The sequence below is a fragment of the Cololabis saira genome, chromosome 22 (genome assembly GCF_033807715.1).
Source record: "Cololabis saira isolate AMF1-May2022 chromosome 22, fColSai1.1, whole genome shotgun sequence".
Lineage (NCBI taxonomy): Eukaryota > Metazoa > Chordata > Actinopteri > Beloniformes > Belonidae > Cololabis > Cololabis saira.
Genome location: NC_084608.1, coordinates 18,218,804 through 18,244,906, shown reverse-complemented (window position 1 = coordinate 18,244,906; position 26,103 = coordinate 18,218,804). Strand labels below are relative to the sequence as shown.

The window sequence follows — 26,103 nt, the reverse complement described above, 5'->3', positions numbered from 1 at the left end:
TTAATATTCACCACCTACCACAATAGCTGAATTATTGTTTTGATATTATCTGATCAAAATCCATTCATGGACAGACTGTGGAGACAACGGTGAACATCCAGTTCGGAGTAAAATCCAAATGTTTGGCGTGCTGAGCAATGAGGAAGATCAGTCACAAGATGAATTGGAAACATGACAAACAGTGAAGGCCTGGAAATGACAAGCAAACTGCTGACAAACTAATGTGGTCAACACAGCGGCAGTGGGGTTGAGCCAGTGACTCACCTCTGAGGATTTTGAAATATTCCTCCTGCAGATTATTCTGTTGTGTGAGAGGGATTTAGAGGATTTCTTCAGTCAAACACTCGTGATGATAAGTTGCAGAAGACAGTTTATATGAGAGCACAATCTGCAGGATACAAATATAACTATTGCACTGATAAGTTAAACATAATCAGTGATGTCGACCACAACACAACAGTCTTTTGTTTCAGCCCTTGTTTGATTTGGTGAGCTTGCATAAACCCTGCATGCAGTCCAGAGCTGTCTCCCATCGAAACGGGGCGGGACACTGTGACGCACTAAATACAACAGTGGAGACCCTGCACTGGAGCCGTACATCAAGCAAGAATAATTAGTGTCCTCAGTTATAAATGCTGATCGACCTTAAAAGGAAAGGTGATGTAACACAGTGGTAAACATGTCCCAGCTTTTTTAAAACATGTTGTGAAGAAGAAATACGTTTTAACATCAGTTTTAACATCACACATCGTGTATTTGGAGTGTATTCAATTGCATAAAGGTTGAGAGGGATTTATAAATGACTGCATTCTGTTTTCATTTAGGTTTTACCTTCAATGGGGTAGTGTAACTGTTTCATTTCATTTTCATTTATTGATTAATTCCAGACATGTCAAAATCATTGTATAACAACGTTAACTCTAGTATGAATTTACACACATGCATACACATTTTGAACACAAAGAATCCCTTGTAAATAAATGAATATGAATAAATGAATCTAGTTTAACTGAATGCACACAAAATAAATAAATCTATACCCAATGTGCACACACCTATCTATATATACATACCTATATACATGCACACGTTTAACAATACACATAACACACGGATCCTGTTTAACATGTCTGAAGTCCTGAATAGCTGCTCTGGACGAAACCAATGACAAAACATATTCCAAATACTGGACTTTCAGTGATGTTTATTTACTCCTCAATGAATATAGTTTTTGAAAAATACATTTTGGTTCATATTTGCAGAATTGGGTTAAATTATGTTGAAATTTAAGAAGTCAATGGAAATATCGGCATCCTGCCTCACCCTCTTTCACAGATAGATGCAGGCGAGGTTTATTAAGCAATAAACCCCTGACACACCCACACACACCCACACACACACACACACACACACACACACACAATCACCACCACACCCACTTACTGCCCTCAAGGACAAGTCAGAAACACTTCTGGCTCTACAACTGGATTTGGGTTTGTACATAATTAAGTCAAAGTCAAAGTCAAAGTAGCTTTATTATCGTTCCTTCACATGTCAGACATACAAAGAATCGAGAGGACGTTTCCCACTTCCCTCGGTGAAACGTGTTTGACCAAACAATACATTAAGGAAAGCTCAATTACACTTTAAAAAATCTCAATATTTGGATTTGCATGGATGTAAAACTTTTACATCCATGCAAAGATTATTTGTGGCACCCAAGTGTCATCTCAGATATTGGCAGATTTGTCAAACTGTAATGTTTAACACTGTGGAGCAGCTTAGCTGTTAAGTGTTCCTTAATCATCAGCTTATTCATTTCGTGGTGTATTGAAGTATGACACTGTGACCCAACAAGCTACAGAAATATGTGTTGTGAAGAAAAAGTAAGAGAAGTATTATTTAATATAAAACCTGGGAATTTTCTGAAGAGCTCAGACTGGCTCGCTTGGTGCTTCTATGACACTGTTATGTCTACAGAAATTTGAAATAAAGTCTATTGGGTTGCCAGATAAAAATAGCATAATAGAGTAGTATTGTTTCAGATGGGACCTCTAAATCTGAAAACCTACAAATCAATGAAGAGCTTAGAGCCAGATCAGCATTTAAAACTGCAGTAAGAAAAAGACATTTGCCTTTATTGGTCCTTTCTTTGACCTTTCAGCCAGCAAAAAAACAACTTAATACGTGAAGAGGCATTGTACACCTTAAGAACTGCAGCCGTTTTACACACCAGAAAGTCCAACCAGACAGACAGAATCATAATAAATTCTTTGTTTATTTCGAAAACATTGTACAAAATGTGGGCATACATGTCTACATGATCTACAGAGAATGGTACAGTCTATTACATGTCAGCCACAGGAGCAGCATAACACATTTTAAGTAATAGGCACTGGTGCTCGTGATCCCTTTAGAAATACTCAATCGGGTCTTGTTCGGCCTTTGAGTGCTGGATGTCAGTCACTTCAAGTTCTCCGTTGTGACATGGGAGCTTTTTCCAAACACGGAGGTGGATGTGATCATTTCCTCCCACGTGGATCTGAATGAAAGCACAAACAAGGTTAGACAGGGTTCTTCCTCACGTCATTTCATATTTGGTATCTTGGTTACAATGACCAAACACAACAGTTTTGATGAATGTCTGTTCAGCATGCTAAGCATCATCTAGGTGTCAAATATTATACAAGCACTTCACTTCTTTTTCTTTTGAATCCTTGGAGCAATAACAGATTTTGACAACAGATACATGCATCTCCACCAATTAAGCATGAGTTATATCAGTTTCTTGTTCCTTTGGTCATTCATTTTTCCATTTACGTCTTATAAACCGGTTTATCTAGATTGTATTTGCCTCCACAAAGAATGCCTTATTGTGCCACTTTTTGACTGTGGCGTTGTTTTTCTCAAAATATGACAGGTGGATAAAATTTCACCATGGATTTGATTTCTGGAGGCCTTCAAAGATTACAATTTCATCCCATCCATCAAACTTTAAAGATGACTTTTTCTACTATACTTCCCATTTTATAACATTACCTTTATGAAATAATTGGTCCCAGCCACAAGTTGCGTTTTGTAGCTCTTGGCGTTGAAAACCTCAAACTCCTTCCCTGCTTTGGTCTCTGCATGTTTCTTCACCTGCGAAATCAAACCAGCATTAAAACGAAACCAGGCCCAAGTTCGAGTAGGTGAAGCGCTGTTTATACTCACGTCATTACAGATCGCCTGGACGGTTTCATCGGCATCCTTTGCGTCGGTCAACCCTCCACACATCGGCATTTTTACGGGCTTTTTTGGTACAAAACAAGAAGTGAGAAGTGGCAGAAAGAGACGAGGATGGTTTGTATTTATGAGTGTTCAGGTTGAGTCAGGATCACATGACGGTCTGGGTTGGACCGTACCATCTGCGCGGGGACGAGGTTAATGTTGCACACATCTTCCTACTCCGATTAAAACAAACAGCTCCATATATGAATAATAATTTATTATTATAGCATTTTTGCAGTCACATTTGACTAACGTAATCACGGAGGGGGAACATATACGTTTTTTCCTTTTTAGAATATGTACCCTTTCAAACGCAAGTGGGTTAGTCCGAGGCGCGGCGATGCGACTGTTTACTTTGTCGTGGTGTGTTCACTGTATAAAGGTGGTAACTAATAAACAGAAGAATGTTGTGGAAAACTAACAAAAGCATGATAGACGAGTCATAAACTGACTAAAATGTTCAAATTAATTGTTGTTTAACCTGTTTAGTATTCAGTTTTCCACAGCATAAAAAGCATGTTTCCCAAAACTATTATTAATATGGTCTGGTTACTTTTCTCATTTCAGTACAGATATTACATTTTACTGCAGGGGATTTTAAATCAAATCAAATCAAATCAAACTTTATTTATATAGCACTTCTCATACAAATAATGCAACAAAAAACAAATAAACATAAAACTTATTAATGCCCTAATAGCTAAAAGCTACAAGAAAGCAGGATAAAATAGTTTAAAAAAAAAGTATAACATAACATAAAATCCTAAAAGTATGTCTAGAAAGCAAGACATTAAAAACTAAAAGAATAAGACAGTAAGATGTATAAAATAGACCATAAATAATGACTAAAATATTTAGATAAAACATTGAGATTAAACAAAAATAAAATATGATAAAAAAAAGGATAAACTAAATATAAAACAGAGCAGTTTTTAAGTTAAGGTTGACTGCAGCAGTCTTACAAGAGGGACGTATTATCTTCTTGATACACTTAGAATTGAATCTTAAAAGTGTACTTACAAGACTACTGTCACATGCATTAAAACATCTATGCTTTATGTAATGTTTCATTTGCTAATTGCTTTGACAGAAGCAGTTCAGAGATATTGTGTTTTGTACATTCCCTATGTACTTGTAAAATGTAGATCTGAACTCTGAAGTACTGTATAATGAGGAAGTGCCCATGTATCTATGCATACCTGCTGCATCCTCTGGTTGAGGAAATATTCCGTCTAAAAAAAAGGAGTTGTCTGAAGCCTCACACTGTGGAAGAAATCCTGTTTCTTGATTAAAATCTGTGAACATAAACACTGCACAAACACTGGCACTTTTTACAGTGCCCATGTTCAACTATTGACACTAATCACATCATGCTTCACTAAAATGGCTTAAAACAAAAAAGGGTAACTGCTATGGATGTATGAATGAATGAACTGCAGTTTGACAACCGGAGTCATACAAAATGTGGAATCCAAACATTGTTTCACTCTGGGTGAAGGATCAAATCCAGCTGTAAACATATTTAACATCACACATCGTCTTTTATTACTTATAAAAGAAGGCACAGAAGCCACATCGCTAAAGACTGTGTATACTTCAAATCTGTGTATGAACATGTTGCCTTAGATGAGTTTTACTAGACTCATTTGGAATTGAATTAATTATTTTTTTCTGTGCTGTAGTTCCAGTCTGCCACCAGATGTCGCTGTTTGCTTTTTCACACGTTGTCGTACGGGGATGGGAAAAAAAAACAACTTAATACGTGAAAAACAGCTTATAAGATTTATATTTTCTCGGAAATATAATAAATATATTGAACATCATTCTATGCTGACTAAACTTTTAAATGGAATCTAAATGGAAAATTATTCAGTTTTGCACTGCAGAAAAATCATGGTCCCCAAAAATACAAAGTAAACATGGCCTAGTTCATTTTTTCATTCAAGTACAAATTTACTATTTTACTTCAATGGCTTTGAAGTTAAAGTACCGGTAACCAGTACCCGTCTTATAAGAGGGACTTATTCTTATTTCTTATTTTTGTCTGAGAACTTAATATTAAAAGCATATTTACATGAATTGCTTTTTTGAAGTCAGGTTGAATTATGACAAAAAAGTGCAAAATAATGACAGACTCTCAAGTGAAACCAATAAACTCAATCAAAGCAATACAACATAAAAGTGATGCAAATTAAGAAAACATAAGCTTAATTAATTGCATGAAATAGAGGCACATCTTAAGAGAAACAAACGAAAGCATCAGTTTACTTTTCCAAATCTGACTTGAACATAACTAATTTGATCTATTTGAGGTACTAGAATGACAGTTTAGTTTCAGCTTTGATCTCGCCACTTAAATTTAGATCTCGATCAAGGTATCAACGTTGCGTCATATTTCATTTTTAGTGTGTTAGTACATTCAACATCAGCTTTCTCCTTTACTGCAAATGTTAGAGTATTATATGCAAACGATATATGAATATCTGGACTAACAATGTCATAAAGAGGTTGTCTTAACTCTTTAAAGCATGACATATGGAATAATAAAAAGACAGTCCTTTATTTATTTATTTTTTTTATTATTATTAACATACAGTGCAAACGATGACAAAAGACAGCATCAGTATGTGTGTGTGTGTGTGTGTGTGTGTGTGTGTGTGTGTGTGTGTGTGTGTGTGTGTGTGTGCGTGCAGTCCTTTAAAAAAAATGTTTATCATGTATTGAAATGAAATACATGCTTAATTTTGTCTTTAACAGTTTCCAAATCAATATTTTTTGCATCATAATGAATACATGGAATGATTTATTTATTATTTTATGAATTTATTCATTTATGTATTCTTTATCAAATTTCTTTCTTTTTTTGATTATGGGGCTGGTGCAGAGTTTTCAAAAATGGCTTAGGCTATTTACACCCGGGTGCAAGTACTGATGCGTGGGCTATTTACACCCTGCTACCAATATCAAAGTATGCTATTTGCACCCATGTATTATTAGAAAAAAAAAGGTAAAAAATTATTTATAAAAAAAAAAATCCATCAGCTCAACAGTGATTGACAGGTATTCACAACGCTTTTGATAAACTCCATTTCATCTCTTTAAAATATCTTACAATGACATAAGAGCAAAAATTGTTCATATAAAAGTGTGAGAGCAGACGTTTGCCTGGCTCTATTGTTTGACATAGTTCCAATTTTGGTGGCTCACATGCGCATGGGCAACGCATTTGTTTTCGTATGTCAACAGGGTGCGAAAAGCTCAGCTGGTGAGGGATTGCTATTTGTGCCCTGGTGCAAATAGTCACTCCGTTCAAAAATTCACTTTTTTACATGTTGTACATCCAACATTATTAGGCTAAAGGTATTTTAAGAAGGGTAATTTTCTGGGAAATTATAAAAAAATTGCTGGTGAATCACACAATTTGCACTCTGTTATGCTTTTTTCAAACCACTGGGGCCGGCAGGTAGCTGACTGGGCTTTCTGGAAATAGGGGCAACCCTGGTGTCTATGTCCATAGTAAGCAAATATATTGTTAGAGCAAATACTGTAGCAAGCCCCTAGCTGTTTCACTGGAGCTTTTAGAGTAGTCTTTTATTCATGGTGGGTGCATTGACATGCTGATGGTGCAAATAATCCCCACTGGGTTCACATTTTGTTATAAGTTGGTCCAAGACATTTTCCGAGAATCTCTAGCTATTCGTTTTCAATACCAGCTACATAGTTCAGGGTCCAGGTCAAGTTTGAAGCCTCATATCTGGTGTGTTTGGATACAGCCTGGACAGGTGTGTTCATCCCAGGCCCAGAGACTGCGGGTCAAGCCAGGTCAAGCCAGCCGTCATTCGTATTTACGTGGTCAAATCAACTGCTCCTAAATTTCATGTGCGCTCCTATTTCAGTCTTTACGGCAAATGAATGAAAGTAGCTCAGAAACAGAAAGATATGAAGTACTGAGTTTGAGATAATGCAGATATGTTTTTTCATATACCCATACTTCCACTGTAATATTTACACACTCTTACTATAAAAGAAAAGGATGAAACACTTTTCTTTTAAGATCTAAACTTCAAACACCTTACTTTTCTAAAAAGGTCAGTCTCCTTTTTCGCTTAAGGTTCTGTGTTGCAGAGGCTATAAAAATGAATTATCCCATAATTTCACCCAACACCTCATATAGCCCTCTTCACAACTAGAATCACTACAAGTATGCTTCATTTCAAACAATTTTACTGTACAAATATTGAAATATTAAGGTGTAAACTTCAAACACCTTACTTTTCTAAAAAAGTCAGTCGCCTTTTTTGGTTCAAGTTCTGTGTTGGAGAGACTGTAAAAATGAATTCTCCCATAATTTCACCTATAGAGTGATGGATGTATAGCGATGGATGTATATGTATATATACATATATATATATGTATATATATATATATATATATATATATATATATATATATATATATATATATATATATATATATATATATATATATATATATGTACCAAATGCTACATGTATCGCACACAACATGCACTTACACCAGAAAAAGTAACAACAGTATAGGAATATAAATATTAAAAAACCACAGCTGAACAATAAGGACAGTAAAACATAAAACACATTGAAATACTAAATATACTTAAAACTAAATCAAATATCCACATAGTGTGCTTAAGGATGATTATAAAACAATGAGGCACTTGTGGTGACGGGACTGAGTGTGTGATTCTGTGTGGATTATAGTAGTAGTAGTAAAAGTACAGTGAATGTGAAATTGAGCAGACCTGTAGTGAAAAGTTTGAAGTTTAGATCTTAATATTTCAATATTTGTACAGTAAAATTGTTTGAAATTAAGCATGCTTGCAGTGATTGTAGTCCTGAAGAGAGGTATATGAGGTATTAGCGGAAATTATGGAAGAATTCATTTTTACAGTCTCTGCAACAAAGGCGATTTACCTTTGTAGAAAAGTAGTGTTTGAAGTTTACATCTTAATATTTCAATTCCTTAATATTATTTATACAGTCAAATTGTTTGAAATTCACTGTGCCTGTAGTGATTGCAGTTGTGAAGACTGAAGAGGGCTATATGAGCCATTGGGTGAAATTATGGTAGAATTATTTTTTGTAGTATTTGCAACACAGAACCTGAAGCAAAAAAGGCAATTGACTTTTTTAGAAAAGTAAAGTGTTTGAAGTTTAGATGTTAATATTTCAATATTTATACAGTAAAATTGTTTGAAATTCACTGTGCTTGTAGTTATTCTAGTTGTGAAGAGGACTATATGAGGTATTGGGTGAAATTATGGGAGAATTCATTTTTATAGGCTCTGCAACATAGAAGCTGAAGTAAAAAAAAAGAAAGGTGTTTCATCCTTTTCTTTTACAGTAAGAATGTGTAAATATTACGGTGGAAGTATGGGTGTAATCAAGGTAATGAAAGAAATATATGAAAAAAAACATAGGCTATCTACATTACCTCAAACTCAGTACTTCATATCTTTCTGTTTCTGAGCTACTTTCATTCATTTGCCGTAAAGGCTGAAATAGGAGCGCACATCACATTTAGGAGCGGCTGATTTGACCACGTAAATAGGAATGGCGGCCGGCTGGCCGCAGTGCCAGAGCCAGAGTTTAGAGCAGGCCCGCAGTGAACGGTAGTCATGGTTCCAGCTCCCCGCAGTCTGCGTCGCGCTCCTCTCCTCCTAATGATGCTGTCCTCAGTGCTGTCCCGAGGTTTCTGTCAGGTTGTTACTGAGGCCAATCTTAAGTCTTACCCCACCTTTGCTTCGTTTATCCGGACTTTTACAGCCTCAACTCCGACATCCGGAGCAGAAGACGCAGGTAATTAAAAAGAAGCGCTGTTTCTGTTTAGTCGCCACTGTCTGACAAGAATCTTATCTTTAACATGTCCTGTTTAGTTTCAGCCTTGGTTCATGTCTATAAGCAAGTATTTTTATTATTCTATGTGTTACTATAATTATCAGGTGTTGTCATGTTAAATAGCAGTGTTTGGGTCATTGTTAGAAATAACAGCTGTCGTGATTTCCTGACATCCAAGTGACTTCTAAAGAAATATAGATGGGCCTCTATACTACTTTATAAGGCCAAGCCTTCACAGATCTTTCCTTCAAGATATAAACTTACTCATTCACCTACTTACTTATTAACTTACTTTATTGATCCCGAAGGAAATCTGTGGACTAAGCACCACATAGCCTACAACAATGGAGAAACATCAGGAATAAAAAAAATACAATAAAGTGAAAAAATAAAGTAACGTCATGTAAAAAGTAGGTTGAATTGTAGTAAAGTGACATAGGAACTTAAAGTGGCATGTGTCAAATAAAAAGACACATTAATTGACATGAATTAAGAATGATGGCCTTTACAGTCCTACATAATGCTACCTGTGGTGACTCCGCCTATCCACTTCCCCCAATGTGCTTTTAAACAGTCTAAGCCTGTGTGAACCTGCTACTGTCACAGTGGAGAAGAAATAAATACACTATATAATAGAATGATTTGTGTCCTACAAAGGGACCAAAACCCCATATAATAATTGGGCTAGTGAATAGCTCACATCAAATTCATTATATGTCAGGCTGACTTACTCTACATCTGTAGTTCATTAAGTTGAAAAATTATCCCAAATTTACAACAGAAATGTGCCCTCTACTGCAGTATAAGGTCCCTGGCTATTTAAGGCTGCTGTTTAGTATAAATATATAGTTGAATCTAGAATGAAAGAAGTGAAGTTAAATTTAGTTTATTTATGTAGTTACATTTTTGCAACAAAAATCCTCTCACAACACTTTAAAGAGGTCAAATAAGTTATTTCTAATTTATTATTATCAAAATGTATATAATGCATAGTTACAAAGAAAGTAAATTAATGAAATGGTTGCTTCAAGACCAACAACTTGTTAACGTTAAGATTTTTAAAATTATAATGAGAGGCAGAGCCTTGAATTATCAGACGCCTTTCTTTTGAAAACTCTTTACAATTTGTGTTCAGGCGGAGGCCATGTCTATCTCTAACACTTTTATCCCAGGTCTAAAGTCCGTGTTTGTTGGCAGCCTTGTCAATATTTGATTATAGGCTCTTTCAATGTGTTACATTAAGTCTTTGTCACTGCTCCATCCTTGCCTGTATATGGCCTTGGCACATTCCTATACATTCCTATTACTGTAGATGTCTGTAGTTGCATGTATGTAAACAGTCAACACTTCCCAGCTGAACTGTAGGCTTTGTGGTTGTTTAAAACACAGATTGTGGTTGACTCTGCCAGTTTTGGTCTGTTCTGTAGAAAGTGTCTATGGATTTAGATAAATAAATGCATGAAGACTTTAAATGCTCCTATAAACAACAAGCATCAACAGTTGGGAGCATTTTGGTTAAAGAATTTGCTCATTTTTGTGTTTCTTTTTGAATTTAGCTTCAGTGGTGACCCACGCACAGCTGAAGACCATGTTGTCCAACCGCGACATTCAGCTTTTTGATGTGAGAACCCCAGAAGAATACCAGGCTGGCCGCATTCCTCAGGCTGTCAACATCCCACGTAGGTCTTCAAGCATGAACTCACTAGTCTAAAGTTGTTTATCATGATTTGTAAAATAACATTTCTTGAATGTGAATTCATATTAGTGGACACGCTGGAGGAGTCACTCAAGCTCAGCCCGGATGACTTTGAGCAAAAGTTTCAAACAAAGGCTCCTGGAAAAAGTGATGACAACATCGTGTTTCATTGCAAAAGTGGAAACAGGAGCAGCAAAGCACTGAGCATTGCTCGTCAGCTGGGATTTTACCGGTATGTAGCAGAAGATGCCCATGACGCACCTACAAACATTACATTTTCTTCTCTTTTTTTTCATCAGGGCAAGACATTACAAAGGAGGGTACACTGAGTGGGTCGAGCAAGAAGAAAAATGAATCCATGCCATACATGCAAAATAAAGACCTGCATATTACAAACTGATAAATGTGAATGATTCATGTGGAATTCTTTTAGAAATGAAACATGTTTTTGTCTAGATGTTTTTCAGATGTTTTTCAGAAGTTTTTGCAGTTCTGTGTTTATATTTAAAGCTATATCTTATATATTTTCATAGTTGATGTGAAAAATAAATGGGTGCTTGAAAGTATCCATCTGTGACTTGCTAACCTGTGTAAATATGAACTTTTTGCATTTTTGTCACCTTGTGTAGCAGTAAGTGCAACCACACACTTCTGCAAACATTTAATCAGTGCTGCACATCTGCTTGGATGAATATTAATCAATTTCAGCACACAAAATGGTTTAAAAGTGAAAATTTCCTCACAGGTTTGCGCAATACGATTTCTCTTCAGATACAGTACGTTTATTTTAGAATTCATCCATATATCATTGCTGTAACGAATGGCAGATCGCCGTGGCACAAATGCAGGAAATCATGGACAAACCATGGTAATACCACCACAATGTTAATGACTGGGATAAGGGTCTCAATGCATTGTTTTCCTTTTTTTTTTCTTCAACATAACACTTTTCAATTACACAGAATGCACTGTTTTAGCTGCCTCCCTTTACAAGACTTTCTCCTAAAGGTGCTATGATTTCCCATGTGCTCGTAGCCAACAGCTGACAATAAAGTTCCTGTAGGAGAGCACTGACTTTGTCCTTTCAGCTTTGCCATCCACACTACTGTTATCTCTTTAAAATTAAAGAGATCTCAACTTTCTTAAAATCTACAGTTTCTTATAGCATTAAAAACACTTTGCTTTTGAAATGTTTCTTCCTTCCCATATAAGATAGCCATTTACACCCATTTTCAGTGGGTTGGTAGTCCAGACATCCCTCTGTTCATGCATTAACTCTTACTTATCTGTGTTTGGGTTGTGGGAATAGCTGCATGAGCAGACCTGGACCACTCTCCACAGCTGTGTCCTCTAGCTTCCGGCTCTCAGGATTACCGAGCCATCAGTGTTTCTGCAGTCTGCCTCTTTTCCAGGAATGTGTCCAGGTGGCATCCTAAACACGTGCCTGAAACACATCAACTGTCCCCTTATGATGACAAGGAGTAGTGACTGTACTCTAAATCTCTCCCAGAGGACTAAAGGTAATGACCAGGAACATAGATTGATAGGTTAACAGAAAGCTGTTAGCTTTTGGCTCAGGTTTTTCTTCACCACAATAGACCATCATGTAGTCCACATTACTGCAGATGAGATCCATCAGCCAGCCTTCTGCTCCATTCATCTTTCACTCATAAACAAGACCCTAAGATACTGGAACTCTTCCAACTCTTCCGCCTGGCAGGGCATTACAAACTTTTTAGAGATTTTTTTTTGTTGCATTTATCATTGTGATTAGTATCAACACTTTTGGAAGTTGTCAATCTCCTTAAATCATGCCATGATGTAAGTAAACATATATTGTAAATAGGGTTGCCACCCGTCCCTTGAAATACGGAATTGTTACGTAATTGGGAATTAAAAGTTGCGTTCCGTATTGAACCAATACAGACATATATTATGCTCTTATTTATTGATGTCGTAATATACAGGTGAAGGTCGGAAAAATTGAATATATTGCAAAACTTCATTCATAGTAAATTCAACTAAAGGTGAAACACATAGGCCTATATTATTTCCCACTACATTCAAAGTGAGATATTTCAAGCCTTTATTTGTTATAATTTTGGTGATTATGGCTCACAGTTTATGAAAACCCCAAATAAAAAAATCTCTATATTATGAAATCAATAAACAATTCAATCATCAAAATGATAACAAATAAAGGTTTAACACATCTTGCTTTGCATGTAATGAGACATATGTAATATATTAGTTTCACCTTTTAAGTTGAATTATTGAAATAAATTAACTTTTACACCATATTCTTCACCTTTAACTATATACTACATCTTCGCTGATGTGGACATACATATCATAGGAGGCTATTTCAGTTGCTAGCATGGTTGGCTGTCTGTACAGTCATGAAAATTCAATGCACTTTAAATCCAAGAATTTTGTTTTTTCATATAAAATAAATACATGTTTATGCAGATTAGAAGTTTTGGGGAAGTCCCTTTTTTTGGCGCCTGCGCTGCTGAAATCGGGGCGTCCCTTATTTCTATTTCTGAAAGGTGGCAACCCTAATTGTAAAGGTCATACAAGAAATCAATTCACACCTGACTTTAAATTCTCCCCCTAATGTTTTGTGATTTTAAGTATGTCTCTGTTGGTAGCTATTCAATGGTCACCAAGAAGAGATTCGTTTTTTTTTTTTTTTTAGCAAATTGTATTAGTTCATTATTGCACAGTAAGAAATATATGCGGTTGGCAGGAGTGGATTTCAATGTGGGGAGAAAGCCACCAGTAGATGGCAGCAACATTTCAACCAAATCTGGGGAAACGTTTCGTTTTCCTGAAAGTCTTTTGTCATTATTGCAGCATTGCCCGCTCAGGACTGAACTTCCCATCCGTGTTGGTCGGGAGTCTGGACAGACAGAGTCTGACAGCAGCAGATCCCAGTTTACTCACAGTTTACTCACTCCGTCCCTAATCCGCCCACCAGTGACACGATCATATGAATGGAAGTGGTCTTCATAATCTTTCTGTGTGGAGGCAGTGGGAGAGTTGTGATGGCCTATATTTAATGTGATGGTTTTGGTGGAAGCTGTGACCCATAACACCCCGTCTTCTCTTCATGTTCGACTGTGTATTATAAATCAGCAGCTGAGCGAAGCGAGAGCCATTCAAGAATAAATTACATACTTCTGCTGGCTGCCACTCACACAGGAGAGACGGTGATGGAGTCCTGAATGCAGCACAATGTGCATAAAAGGGGGTGCAAAGAAAATCGTAAATTAGTAGGCACAAACTGAAGCATATCTTCTGGATGTCAAAGCACCATTAGTTTTGTCAACATTAATATTCATTCCAGCTACAGGACACATGAGAAATATGTCTATCTTTGCACAGCATGTGATACATTTGCCAGCATCCAGCTAAGGAGAAAGTGGATGGGTCAACTTTCCAATAGGCACCAAGGACATTTGGACACTTTAACGTTAGTTAAATCGTAAAATGGTGGGTGGTTTGAAGTGAAAAATTACCGGTTCACACTTGTTTGTCAGCTGGGTTGCATGAAGAAGGACATCAACTTCCAGCTGATCACTATTTTCTAAAGGTGCTCTTTAATGAGGCCCAGATACAAGCTCTAAATGTGACCCATGCAGGTTTTCATCTGCTTTAGAAATAGCTTTTTTTCCTTTCTTCCTTTTTTGATTTAAATTTTGAATCATGCTTTTATTTTCTGCTATGTGCTGTGCTGCTGTCTGTAAAGCACTTGAATTACCTTGTTGCTGAATTGTGCGTCAAATTGCCAAGAAATGAAAAATGTATTATAAAAACTGAGTTAGCTAAAGTCTTACAATAAGATATTACTTTTTTTTTGCAACCTGGATTAGTTAAAAAATATCACTTCAATTTGTCAATGTTAATTTTGCTCCAAATCTCAGTCGCTTGGTGCGCTTTGCAGGTGTTCCTGCAGGACTGATCCTCATCTTAAATACAGGAGGCTGCAAAACAAAGCACATTGGCTGGGGACGTGAGATATATAAGACACGGGCTCCAAACAGTGTTTATCTGCACTGAGGTTCCTCTTTTATGAGGTCTTGAGTAAAAATGGTTAAAGGGACTCAAAAGGGATTCAAGTGATGGTGTGTTGGTTTATACACTTTTGGAATTTGCATTTGGAATTGCCAGACTGACCTAATTTGCGCTCCGTGGGTCTGACTGGTTTGTTCCTGTGGTTGTTTAATTAGGGCTATTTTTATTTGAATGTCACTCCCAACAGAGCGGGGAACAGATTGGCTCAGGGGTCAGGAGAAATGCAGACCCGCGGTGGTATTTTAATATAACACATGCGCTGTAATAATAACTGATATGGGTAAGTATAATCTCAGTCTGAAATTAAGACTGTTTTTCTGCTTGTAAAAAATTCCCGTCAATTTCCAAACCCGCGTAAAAGGCGGGTGGACTGTCGCCTCCATTTACGCGCGCGTCCGCCGCGGCTGCAAACGTTGGAGTGTAAAGAGTTACGACGCTTGTTGTAGCTGCTGTCTGAGAAGCACCGAGATTTCTTCGAAATGAAGTGAGAGCAACCCGGAGAGCGCACCGGTTCTTCTGCGATCTCCATACTTTTCCACTCGTCGGTGCGCAATGGCACCGCGCGCTCCAGCTCGGATTGGACTCAGTGATCGGACAAGTTTGAACTCTGGATGGATGATGCTTTTCTCCGATGGCATCTGATGAATTCTCTGCTGGGAGAGGCTAACAGGTATGTATACTTTTATATAGAGGAAACACACAACAGTTTCATTTAGACATTTTATTAATAGCAATGTTGTTGTATAGGCAACAGTTTAGTTTTGCATTTGGGAATTAAGAAGTGGTTCTGTGCCTGGATAAATTATCATACAGCAAAACCCTTTACAGTAGCCAGACTGTCTGTAGGCAGTGCAATCAGTAGATACCTAACTGTTCAGAGAAGAGCTTGCTCTTGCAGAAAAGGATTGCTTAGCAGTAGTAAATTGCCATATGGAGCCTGCAGAGAAGAATAAATCACATTATGTCAACCACATCTTGATGTCCATTTTATAGCTCTTGCACTGAAGCAATAATATGCTGTGAAGCACCTTTGGCCCCAAAACACTACAAAGTATCAATATTGAACCACAAACGTGTTTTTCACACACTACAGGAGTTGCCTGATCGAAAAATGAAATGGAAAGTCATTTTTATTGAGCCCTTGTAAACAAGTGTAAACAAATCTTACATGGGAGCAGCATGTAACTTTAATCAGTACCTTGAGATTAAAAATTAATGTGTGGTGATCAACATTTTTTACTTAGCAAAGATGTGGTTTTTCTAATAATTTTTGTGATTCTTGTCAACTCCTTACTGTATTTAATTATAGGAGACTTGGAGGTGATTTGTATCAGTGCCTAGATTCCCTCTGCTTCTTCAGCTTCTCTTTGTGGACAATAATATGATACTAGAACCGATCAGGAACTGAGTGGAATTATAGATGAAGGAAATCTTTAAAAGGTTGTCAGCCAGGTCTAAACTCAGCCAGGTCTAAACATGAGCTGGTTTTCCGTCTGTCTCTCCATTTCTGTCACCGAAACAGAGGAGAATTGGATAAAGAGGGATCAGTTTGTGTACCATAGATTCAAGTGCGAGCATGATCACAGCTCTGAGATGTGGAGTGATGCCAGACAACAGGGTTAGGAGAAAAATGAGAGGAAGGATTGCAAGGACCAAAATGCTGGGCTAGTGCCAGCCGGATCTCTCAGGGTGGCACACAGGGTGGCAGCATTGTTACCCCTCCATGAGCTAACCTAACTGGCAGGGCTCAAAAGGACATTGGGATGCTTTTACTAAAGTTACCCTCTTTGTTTTGTAGATCCTGTTTTCAGAAGCTGGATTTCAGACCACTTAATAAAAAGGGAATATTTGCAATGCTATCTGGAAATGTAATGAACTGCTGCAAAGTGGTCATTTCTTATTCATGTTATTGATTCATTCTAATGTTTTTAGATGATTGTGTCTTTTGGAGCAGCACAGCAGACAATAATAGTTGCTTCAATTCTCTATTTGGCTAAAAACTAAATACATGTGTGCAAACAAACATTACTGAAATAATGTAATTATACCATTTCCTTCACATTTAGTAATTTAAGTGACTACTGTTGCTGAATGTCAGCTTCCCCGGAGGTCTTTGTCATGAAATGATGCTGTGATGATCTGATGGTTATTATGCTGCGTTTACCAGGCTAATTACATATGAGAAACATGCTGTAGGTGTCTAAGGAGTCCAAGGGAGAGCCAGTGTTGTGACAGATAGACAATCACTGACAAATGCTCCTATTCTTTTGGATAGGTTTGGCAAACATCTCACCTCCCATGTCACCGGGGCATCTCTATGGCGCTGTTTAGCAACAAAGAAGAGCTCTGGAATGAGTCGGAGCCCCTCGGATGGGATGAGAGGAATGAGAGCTCAGACGCATCGAGGAGGGTTCAGGGGGAGAGAAACTACTACGCCATGCTGTACTCGCTTCTCATCCTGGCCATTGTGTTCGGAAATGTGTTGGTGTGTCTGGCTGTGTTGAGGGAGCGTTCGCTGCAGACAACCACAAATTACCTGGTGGTCAGCTTGGCTGTGGCTGACCTGCTGGTGGCCTCATTAGTCATGCCCTGGGCCGTCTACCTAGAGGTGAGTATTTTCATTGATAGATTTTCTTCAGCAGAGCAGAAAGCAGTGCAGGCATAAGGTCCCTCGTATCACTTTGATCCCACATTTGGAGTGTTTTACAGTAAGCTACGATACAGCCAGGCACAGTTTGACAGACATAGTAGGCATTTCCTTTTCCCCCCTTACAGGTAGTACCTTGACACAGATCCTTATAGCAGTCACTTTATGTCCACAATGAAACAAAGAAATAGAAAGTGACAATGAAGTAGATGTGCCAGCTTCCAGTGTTGTAGTAGCACAACCTTTAAATAAAGAAATAGCTGCTGCTGGAAGCTTTGCTTATGTGTTGGTGTCTAATCTGGTGCCACAGAATCTCTACAACAATGTTGAGTATCAGTCCAGCACGCTTCGAAACGTGAGGTTATATGTACATCTCTCTCAATGTCCTTAGGTGCCACAGTTGTGCAAATTCTTTTAGATATTTCCCTGTTCCAGTACACCCAGCACAAATTAATGAGCCATTAACAGACCCGTGTAGACCCTGATGACGGCCCAGTGAGGTGATCCATTCTTTTGGGCCAGGTACGGTGGAGCAATGTAGCATACAGGACAGTGGAACTTGAGTACCAGGCCTAAGAAACACTGGGTTACACTTTAGATACCAACCCTTAGTACTAAATATGTGGTAGTATTTACACTGCAGCACCAAAAAAAATACAACTAGATGCATTCTTTTTCATACAAATGTTGCATGGCATGGATCATTGCGGTCAAGTTTGTGTTTATGTCTGCTTCTAGAATTGTAATGTGGCATAAAATGAGTAAAACCAAAATCCACTGATTTTGGATAATATTTTCTGGATCCCTTTGCAATATACTTGTATATTCCCTGATAGTGAAATATGAGTGAATCGACATTGAAATATGGTCAGGCAGACACATTCCATGTTGAAGCCATGTCAGCTACAAACAGAATATGTTGACTCAACATTGATTACACGTTGGCATTAGAATTGAATGATTGATTGATGTTTGATCCGACATCAATCGTCGACCTTAACCAAAAGTCAACCTTTTTGACCATAATTCAACATTGATTTAACATCTTTTGCTATCTGGGTTTTCACCCGCCTTTCACAGCTACGTAGCATTTATCTGCAGAAAAGAAGCTTGAACTCATGTAGAAATAGTTTTATCACACAATACATCCAGCAGATGAGCATCTGATATAATTGTTTATTTTTTCTCTCTTAATACTGCAACATGTAGGATAGTAGGTAGCTGAAAAAGCCATGACTAATTTATAATGAGTCTAGATTCCCTTGGTTTATCTTGTAGGACACCAAAGAAATTGTGCTAAACAGCCAAACAGTGGACAGGAAACAAAAGAACAAAAACAAAAAATACAAAAAATACAAAAAAGCAAAAACAAAAAAGAAGAGAAAAAAAGCAGCAGATAGCAGTTGAGTCAGAACAGCTGTATTTAAATGCTGTGGGAATGAGGATGGGTTAGTGACACAGAGCAACAGCTTTACAGAAAATCCCATTTACATTTATATTGCTGTAACATAATGCCAAGGGGGGGAAAATAGTCTAAAAATATATAAATGAAGCTCGAGACAGTTGCCAATCATCCTGGGAAGAGTCATCTCGGCAAGTTCATTGAAAAGTCAAACCTTGGAATGTGTAAACAAACTGTAAAAAAGCTCGGAGCCCAAGGATCTCTGAATCCACAGGCCTCAATCAACATGTTCAATGTTTAACTTAATGACAATACAATTAGAAAGACACTGCACAACATGTTTTCATTAGAAAGTTAATTAATTAATCCTCTCGGTAAGTAAGTATTAAATAAATTAAGTTACAACTTGGCTTATGTTTAAAACGCTTGAAATTAAGACCGCAGTTGACCAAACTCATGGGATTGTAGTTTAAGACGCCATCATACACCTGCTTCAAGAACCCACACTCATCTGGACGAAGCAGGCAGTAATGAGAGGATCATGTTCTTTGATTTCTCCGGTACATTTACCACCTTCCTGCCTGCATTACTACGTGAGAAACCCTGATGATACAGATGGATGTATCCACGATTCCTCGTCTCTCTGTTCACCTCAGACCTCCAGTAAAAGTCGGAGTCCTGTCATCTGCAGATACACTCTGCAGTTGTGACTGTGCAGTTGTGGGGTGTATCAGTGACGGACTAGAAACTGAGTACAAAGAATTGGTTGACCCTTTTTAACATGGTGTATAGCAACAATAATCCCATCTTGAATGTCAACAGACAAAGGAGATGATTGTGGATTTTAGGAGAGCTGGGATTATGTCAAATAGTTTTTTCATCAGGGTAGAAGAGGTGAAAACGTATAAATATGTCTGTGTTCACCTGGACAGCAGACTGGAGATAAAACACTGATGCTGTTTGTAGGAACAAAAAAGGCCGCTGAGGCCGCTTGCTGACGCGTCACTCAAAAAAAGGGAAAAATAAAAGTCAGTTGAATTGGTTCTTAAACTCATCCAGGTTTATTGTAACAAAAATATCACTTGACAGCAATCGATTATTATAGTGCAAAAATAAAATAACAAACAATGAATATTTGCGTGGCTGAAGCAAAGCAAAAACGGTGACGGTCAACAAAAAATATATCAGCCTACAATATGAACACTTTCGTTTGTCTTCCACCCGCCACCACACAATCAAACCAACCAACCAACAAATTAAAGCCACACCTATAAGCCCCAACGTGATGACGTAACACAAGTATAATTTCAATGTATCCATAACTTAAACTTAAAGTACCATTATAATTAAGCAAATCAAGAATATGTTATTTTTAGCTGCTACACTGTTTATAAGAAAGGTCGGAGCAGACTTTACCTCTTGAGGAAGCTTAGGTCCTTCAGCATGTTCAGGAAGATATTGTATCTTCTATAAGTCTGTCATGGAGCGTTCAATCACATATGCAGTGATCAGCTGGGGGAGCAGCATCAGAGCCAGTGATTTAAAGAAGCTGAAGAAACTGATAAAGAAGGCTGGCTCTGGTCTGGAGCCTCTGGAGCTGATTGTGCAGAGGAAGATACTTCATAAAAGGTAGAATATTATTGATGGCCCTGAGAATCCTCTTCACAACACAGTGATTCAGGAACAGAGGCTTTTTCAGATCTGCTGTAACACAATCGCTACAGGAGATCCTCCCTGCCCACAGCAATAAACCTCTACAATGAATTTCTGAAGAGACTGAAATCACGTAAACTAATGCAATAATTTTTTTTCCCCTTTGGGGATTAATAAAGTATTTTTGAATTTGAATACAATTGGCAATAGTGCACAATGGCATATTTTTATGTAAAGCATAAGCGCCCCCTATACTGTCAAGCATGTGGTGGAGTGGTTATAATTTGGCATTGTGTTGCAGTTTCTGTCCAAATCTTATATTGATAAAATATCTTGGTCCAGCCAAGGAGCCGAGAGGGTCTGGTTTGGTGACCTCAGGATTGTGTTTCTGCTTTTTGTAAAGATCTGGTCTTCATGAAGTCGGGATCTTCAGTTCTTGTTGGTGCGGTTCGCAGCTGATTGTGAAGCAACTTTGTTGAGAATCTGAGACCATGGTTCCAAGTCATAAAAGGGAGGAAAGCCTTCTCCAGGTCTGGACTAAGGTGTTGCCTCAAGTGGAGGAGCTCAAACATCTTGGGATCTTGTTCACACGTGGGGGAAGAATGGAACGGGAGAATGACAGATGGATCAAGGCGGTGTCTGCAGTATTGTAGACTCTTTACTACTCTGTTGTGGTGAAGAGAGTTGATCCAAAATCCGAGGCTCTCTGTATATTTACGTTTCCTAGCCTCACCTATGGACACGAACTGTGGGTAGTGATTGAAAGACTAAAGCCATAGATATACTGTAAGCAGCTGAAACAGGTTTTCTCCACAGGGTGGCTGGATTCCCCAATGGAGACAGGGTGAAAAGTTCAGTCATGCGATGGAGACTCAGAGTAGATCTGCTGCTCCTCCACACCAAGAGGAGCAAGTTGTGATAGTTCAGGCATCTGGTTAGGAAGCCTTCCTATGGAGGTGTGTTGGGCATGACGCCTCATGGCAAACCCAGGACACTCCTGATGGATTATACTAGGGCTGTTCGATTAATCGATTTTAAATCGTAATCGCGATTATGTAATTAGAACGATGTTAAAATGTGAAAATCGTAAAATCGATTTTCACTTTTTTTTTTTTACCTTGTCTGCACACATATTAATGTGCCAGATGCGGTAGACCGGCTCGTGCTCCTGCAAAAAACTTGCAAATGTGAATAGCAAATGTAATGACTGACATTACACACCCCTACCTCCTTCATGGGTTGCATTATTATTTAGCATGCAAAGACCCAGTTTAGTTTAATTAGAAAATGTCTTGTTTTATTTAATTGGAAATATAACTAACTGTATGTTTGCAAGTGCTGATTTCCTGATTTTTTTTTCAGAGATAAAACTTTATATTTTATTATATTTTTTAAAACTTTTTTTCAACTTATTTTACAGAGTTTTGCACTTTATTCATTCATTTTTGGTTTAATAAGAGCAAAGTTTACACTTAAAGCCCAATGGGGCAAATGTTCAATAAAAAAACAGCATATTTGAAATCATTTCTTTGCCTTTTGTCAGTTCACAAAATAATCGTAATCGAAAATCGGATTTTGAGAGAAAAAAATCGAGATTTTATTTTTGGGCAAAATCGAACAGCCCTAGATTATACATCTCAGCTGACATGTGAATACCTCGTAGCTGCACCCACCTTATAACTAAGGCTTGGACCAAATCAGGTCGTATACCTGGACAATGCTCCCAGGCATACCAAAAGAAGCCAAAGTCAAAGAGTGAAACAATAAAGTTTTTTTTTTTTTAGTTTATTACATTGTTGTAACTTGATGAGTAATAAAAAGGCAGTAACGATGATGAACAGTATTTAAGATAGACCTTACTTATTCATGCATGATAATACATAATTACCAGAGGACATATTAAAGATTAAAGAATGACTTCATCCTCTTTGAGTATTTGGCTGGACGTCAAATGATAATGAAGTGAGTACACCTGTGTATTCAATTTTTGTCAGACTTTAAACTGAACTGTGATTAATTTTTAATTGTTCTTTACAAATTATTCACCAGTATAATATAATTTGTCTGCTAAATGTTAATTTCTTCAGCCTCCCTAGTTGTTTTACTAGTTATTCAGCAACCCCAATACGTACACTGGTCGTACATGGCCCTCAGGCATTCACAGTTCATGCACGCTGAAAATTAACTGCAACAGTGTCCTGGTTTTGTATGCACGAGCACGAGAGTGTGTGTAGAAAAAGACCCTTGAAGGGAAGAAGTGTGTTGGCCAAGGACAGGTTCACCCAAATGAAAAAGAAAAAAATCAACTTGTTTTATTGCAGTTATGTTTCAAAGGAGATACCCCACTGGACTGAGTTTGCTCAGTGTCAGCAGAAGGTGTCAGTTTCAAAGTTTGAACAATATTCAATGGCAGGTCAACCTTAAAAAGAAAAAAAGCTCTTTCAGAAAAAGCTGACAAATTAAAGGTGATTACATCCTATGAATGGGAAATTAAGGCAGCCAACAACCTTGACGGACTCAGTCATGAGTTTAACTTTCTTGCCAGCAGTCATGCTGTAAGCACATGTGCTTCATCTTTCATTTCAGTGTGTATGAAATGTTCTCATTTCATATTCAGAGGGTGCTTATAACTCCATAAATAATGGATGATAAAAATTAGTTTATCACAAAAGTCTTATATTCATTCATTTAATATAAATGTAAAACAGAGAAATAACTTGGATAAAAGGAGGAAGTTATAATTGAAAAACATCAAACGCTAAAACTTCCATCACTGCTGAAGGAAGCGTCGTCACCTTGCAAACCATCACCTTCGAATGGCCAAATGCGTCTGATGTGACCAGACAGTTAAAGGTTTCGCTTCGGCAGGTATGTGTCTGCATGAAAAGTGACGATCATTTTTCTGTTCTCAGGTACAAATCAAGTGCCCTTGCTCAAGTCACCTTGTAGACATGGTGTTTGACGTATACCTGAAAAAAATAATGGCAACAGTGACTGATTGCTCGCTTTCCACAATTTATTGTTAAAGATATTTTTCAACTTCTGGAAATATATGTCCTGTCTGAGGAACCAGCTGGCTTTGTAACAAATCTGAGTTACCAGGCACCCTGCGCCATATCTATGTGGGTGCTTGAATCCATTCATCATTTCCTATATTTTGGCATGAATGCGATTTAGAATCTAAACATATTAACTAAGTTATATCTATTATAAATTACTCTGGTAAAAAAGAAAAAGAGAACCAAAATATCAAGCATGTTATTAAAGGCAGGGTAAGCGAATTCTAGATGATGCCATGTTTGTTGATGATAAAGTAAAACATGGCGAGCTGGGAATCCCACCTCCAACAGGGTACATAGTACATTATGTATTCCAAATGGTACTCAAAGTACATTCAAGCACAGAAGTATATCTTGGAGTATAGTATGGCCTCAACTCAACGAAAAATATATTGTGGATCAAAATCCAAAATCTGAGAAACAAAACACAGAATCGGTGACCGAGATATCAAAATCTCTAACCCAGTGCAATATTCTTTCTGGGTTATACCTGTCTTTTTCTGAATTCTGAAACCAGTGTCAAATCAATGCTGTGTCAATCAATCAACCACAAAGGCGGGACATAGCTAAGATCTAGTAGCTCATTGGCTACTGAAAGATTCAGTGTCAAAAGAGGTAAGTTGTCAATGTCATTAACAATTTTATCATGTACAATATGATAAGAAGAGACAAATATTCGCAACTGAGAAAGCCGGTTTAAAAATGGTGATGGTTTTAGAACAGATGGAGAAAGAAGAAAAAATGTATCCCAGCTTGCAGTCTTGGTCACAGATTATGATTTCCTGGTCACAGATTCTACAATTTGACTTTCTCACTGGATTTTGATCCGTAATACATTTGGCATTGAATTGATGTGGTAAAAGTTCTCTGTGTTAGAGATCGTGTGCAATTACCTACCCTGCAATTACCTAACATGTCAGAATATGTATGTGAACCTCCTGGATGGGCATTTAATCTGAATGAAGTGCTTGAAATTATTCCTTTAAAAAACACCTGATCCGACATCACAAATGAGTGGGCGGCCCGGTTTATTTAAAGAACAAAGGTTCACTAAATCCAACTTCATGTCTGTTGAACATGTTATGGCAAAGAAAGTTGTTGATCCTCATCTAAAGTAATAGCCTTCAGTGTGCCAAACATGGAGTAACTGAAGCACCAAAAAGGCTTATCTCAAATAGACTAACATTAATATTCATGAGTCTACCTGCAAGGAAAACACTGAATAACAATAATACGCAGGGCTGCAAGGAAAAAGTTACTCTGCAATTGACTGAGAGAGATCATACAAGCCTGAAAGCTGAAGGATAATATTAAATGAGACCCAAGCAGAACTTTATTTTTTGATTTAAATATGAAATTTGATGTTTGGAGAAAGAGAAACACTATTTAGGCAGTAATACAGAAAAACCCACAGTCTGTGTTTGTCCACAAAAACATTGTACTGAGATATTCATCTCCAAAGAAAATAAGGAAAAAAAAGACACCTAACCTGAATTCCAACCCCAGCATTTTCTTCAACCTGCCTTTCCTTTCCTGCCTGAAACTCAATCTCTGCTCCCAGCATGTCAACACTTTCTGCACCTGCAGTGTCATTTTGACTGAGACATGTAGAACAGCTTCCTGCTGACGGTATGGATCGCATATGTTCAATCATTATGAGATGTCTGCAGAGTCCCACTGAGCAAACAGTCACAATGTGCATGGTTAATGGACAAGCAGCTTATTTATTCGATATGTGAAATTTAATTTTTATTTAAAAAAGGTAAAATAAAACAGTTTCCAGAGAATCTGATCATTTGAAATAAAGCTTTAAAAAAAAAAGTCCTTTTCACACAGCGCTGACGAGACCCATTAGAGTCGGTTTCATTTATAAAATTAAATGCAACATGTTGTACATTTATAAATCATCCAACTATACAGCATACAGGATGAGAATCAACAACTTTGTAGCAGGCGGCAACAAGGATAAAATGGTATTTAATTTCATTATTAGTCATCAACTGTGACTGAAACGCAGAAATGAAGGCTGGAACAAAACAGAGAGCCAGGGAACTGAACTGCAGTGGAGCCAGAAACAAAGCAAACAAAAGCAAAATCAAGGCTTAATAATAAAAATGCCACCAGAGGAGCGCAAACAAGACACGGCTGGAGTGTGACAAACAACAGGAACTCCAGCTACGATCTGGCAACAAGCAGCTTTGCAGAGCAGAGCAGAGCAGAGCGCGCATTTTTGCAGGCCCTTGATTGTGGATAGGCTGCAGCTGGATTCCCACTCCCACACAGGTGTCTCCACTCCGACAATTAAACACAGACAGGGAGGGAAGGGAAGGGAGCGAGAGGAATTCCAGGGCAGCAGGGAGAGGAGGCAGAATTAAGTGTCTGCAAATCAAAGGGATATTTATAGTCTTGGCGTTTCCAAGCCC

At 37.7% G+C, this 26,103-nt stretch overlaps 3 protein-coding genes across 6 annotated transcripts in view; 2 read left to right on the top strand and 1 right to left on the bottom strand.

Moving 5' to 3' along the window:
• Positions 1 to 2,259: 2,259 nt before the first annotated feature.
• Positions 2,260 to 3,387, bottom strand: cst14a.2 (cystatin 14a, tandem duplicate 2). The gene is made up of 3 exons (XM_061713126.1): positions 3,214 to 3,387; positions 3,040 to 3,141; positions 2,260 to 2,542 (listed from the first exon to the last, which is right to left on the bottom strand). The coding sequence occupies exons 1-3, from the start codon at positions 3,280 to 3,282 to the stop codon at positions 2,414 to 2,416; spliced, it is 300 nt and encodes a 99-aa protein (XP_061569110.1). The 5' UTR covers positions 3,283 to 3,387; the 3' UTR covers positions 2,260 to 2,413.
• A 5,455-nt stretch (positions 3,388 to 8,842) lies between these two features.
• si:ch211-161h7.8 (thiosulfate:glutathione sulfurtransferase) lies at positions 8,843 to 11,246 on the top strand. The gene is made up of 4 exons (XM_061713410.1): positions 8,843 to 9,107; positions 10,703 to 10,825; positions 10,912 to 11,074; positions 11,142 to 11,246. Exons 1-4 carry the CDS (start codon positions 8,927 to 8,929, stop codon positions 11,194 to 11,196), a joined length of 522 nt encoding a protein of 173 aa, XP_061569394.1. The 5' UTR covers positions 8,843 to 8,926; the 3' UTR covers positions 11,197 to 11,246.
• Positions 11,247 to 14,943: 3,697 nt separating this feature from the next.
• drd3 (dopamine receptor D3) overlaps positions 14,944 to 26,103 on the top strand; it is a 44,448-nt gene continuing 33,288 nt past the window's right edge. For all 4 annotated transcript variants that reach the window (XR_009770790.1, XM_061713035.1, XM_061713036.1 and 1 more), the window contains exons 1-2: positions 14,944 to 15,589; positions 17,195 to 17,527. Coding sequence is in view for 3 of the 4 variants with exons in the window: in XM_061713035.1 (XP_061569019.1) it covers positions 17,237 to 17,527 (291 nt within the window). In the remaining variant the exon portion in view is untranslated. The remainder of the gene's footprint in view (positions 15,590 to 17,194; positions 17,528 to 26,103) is intronic.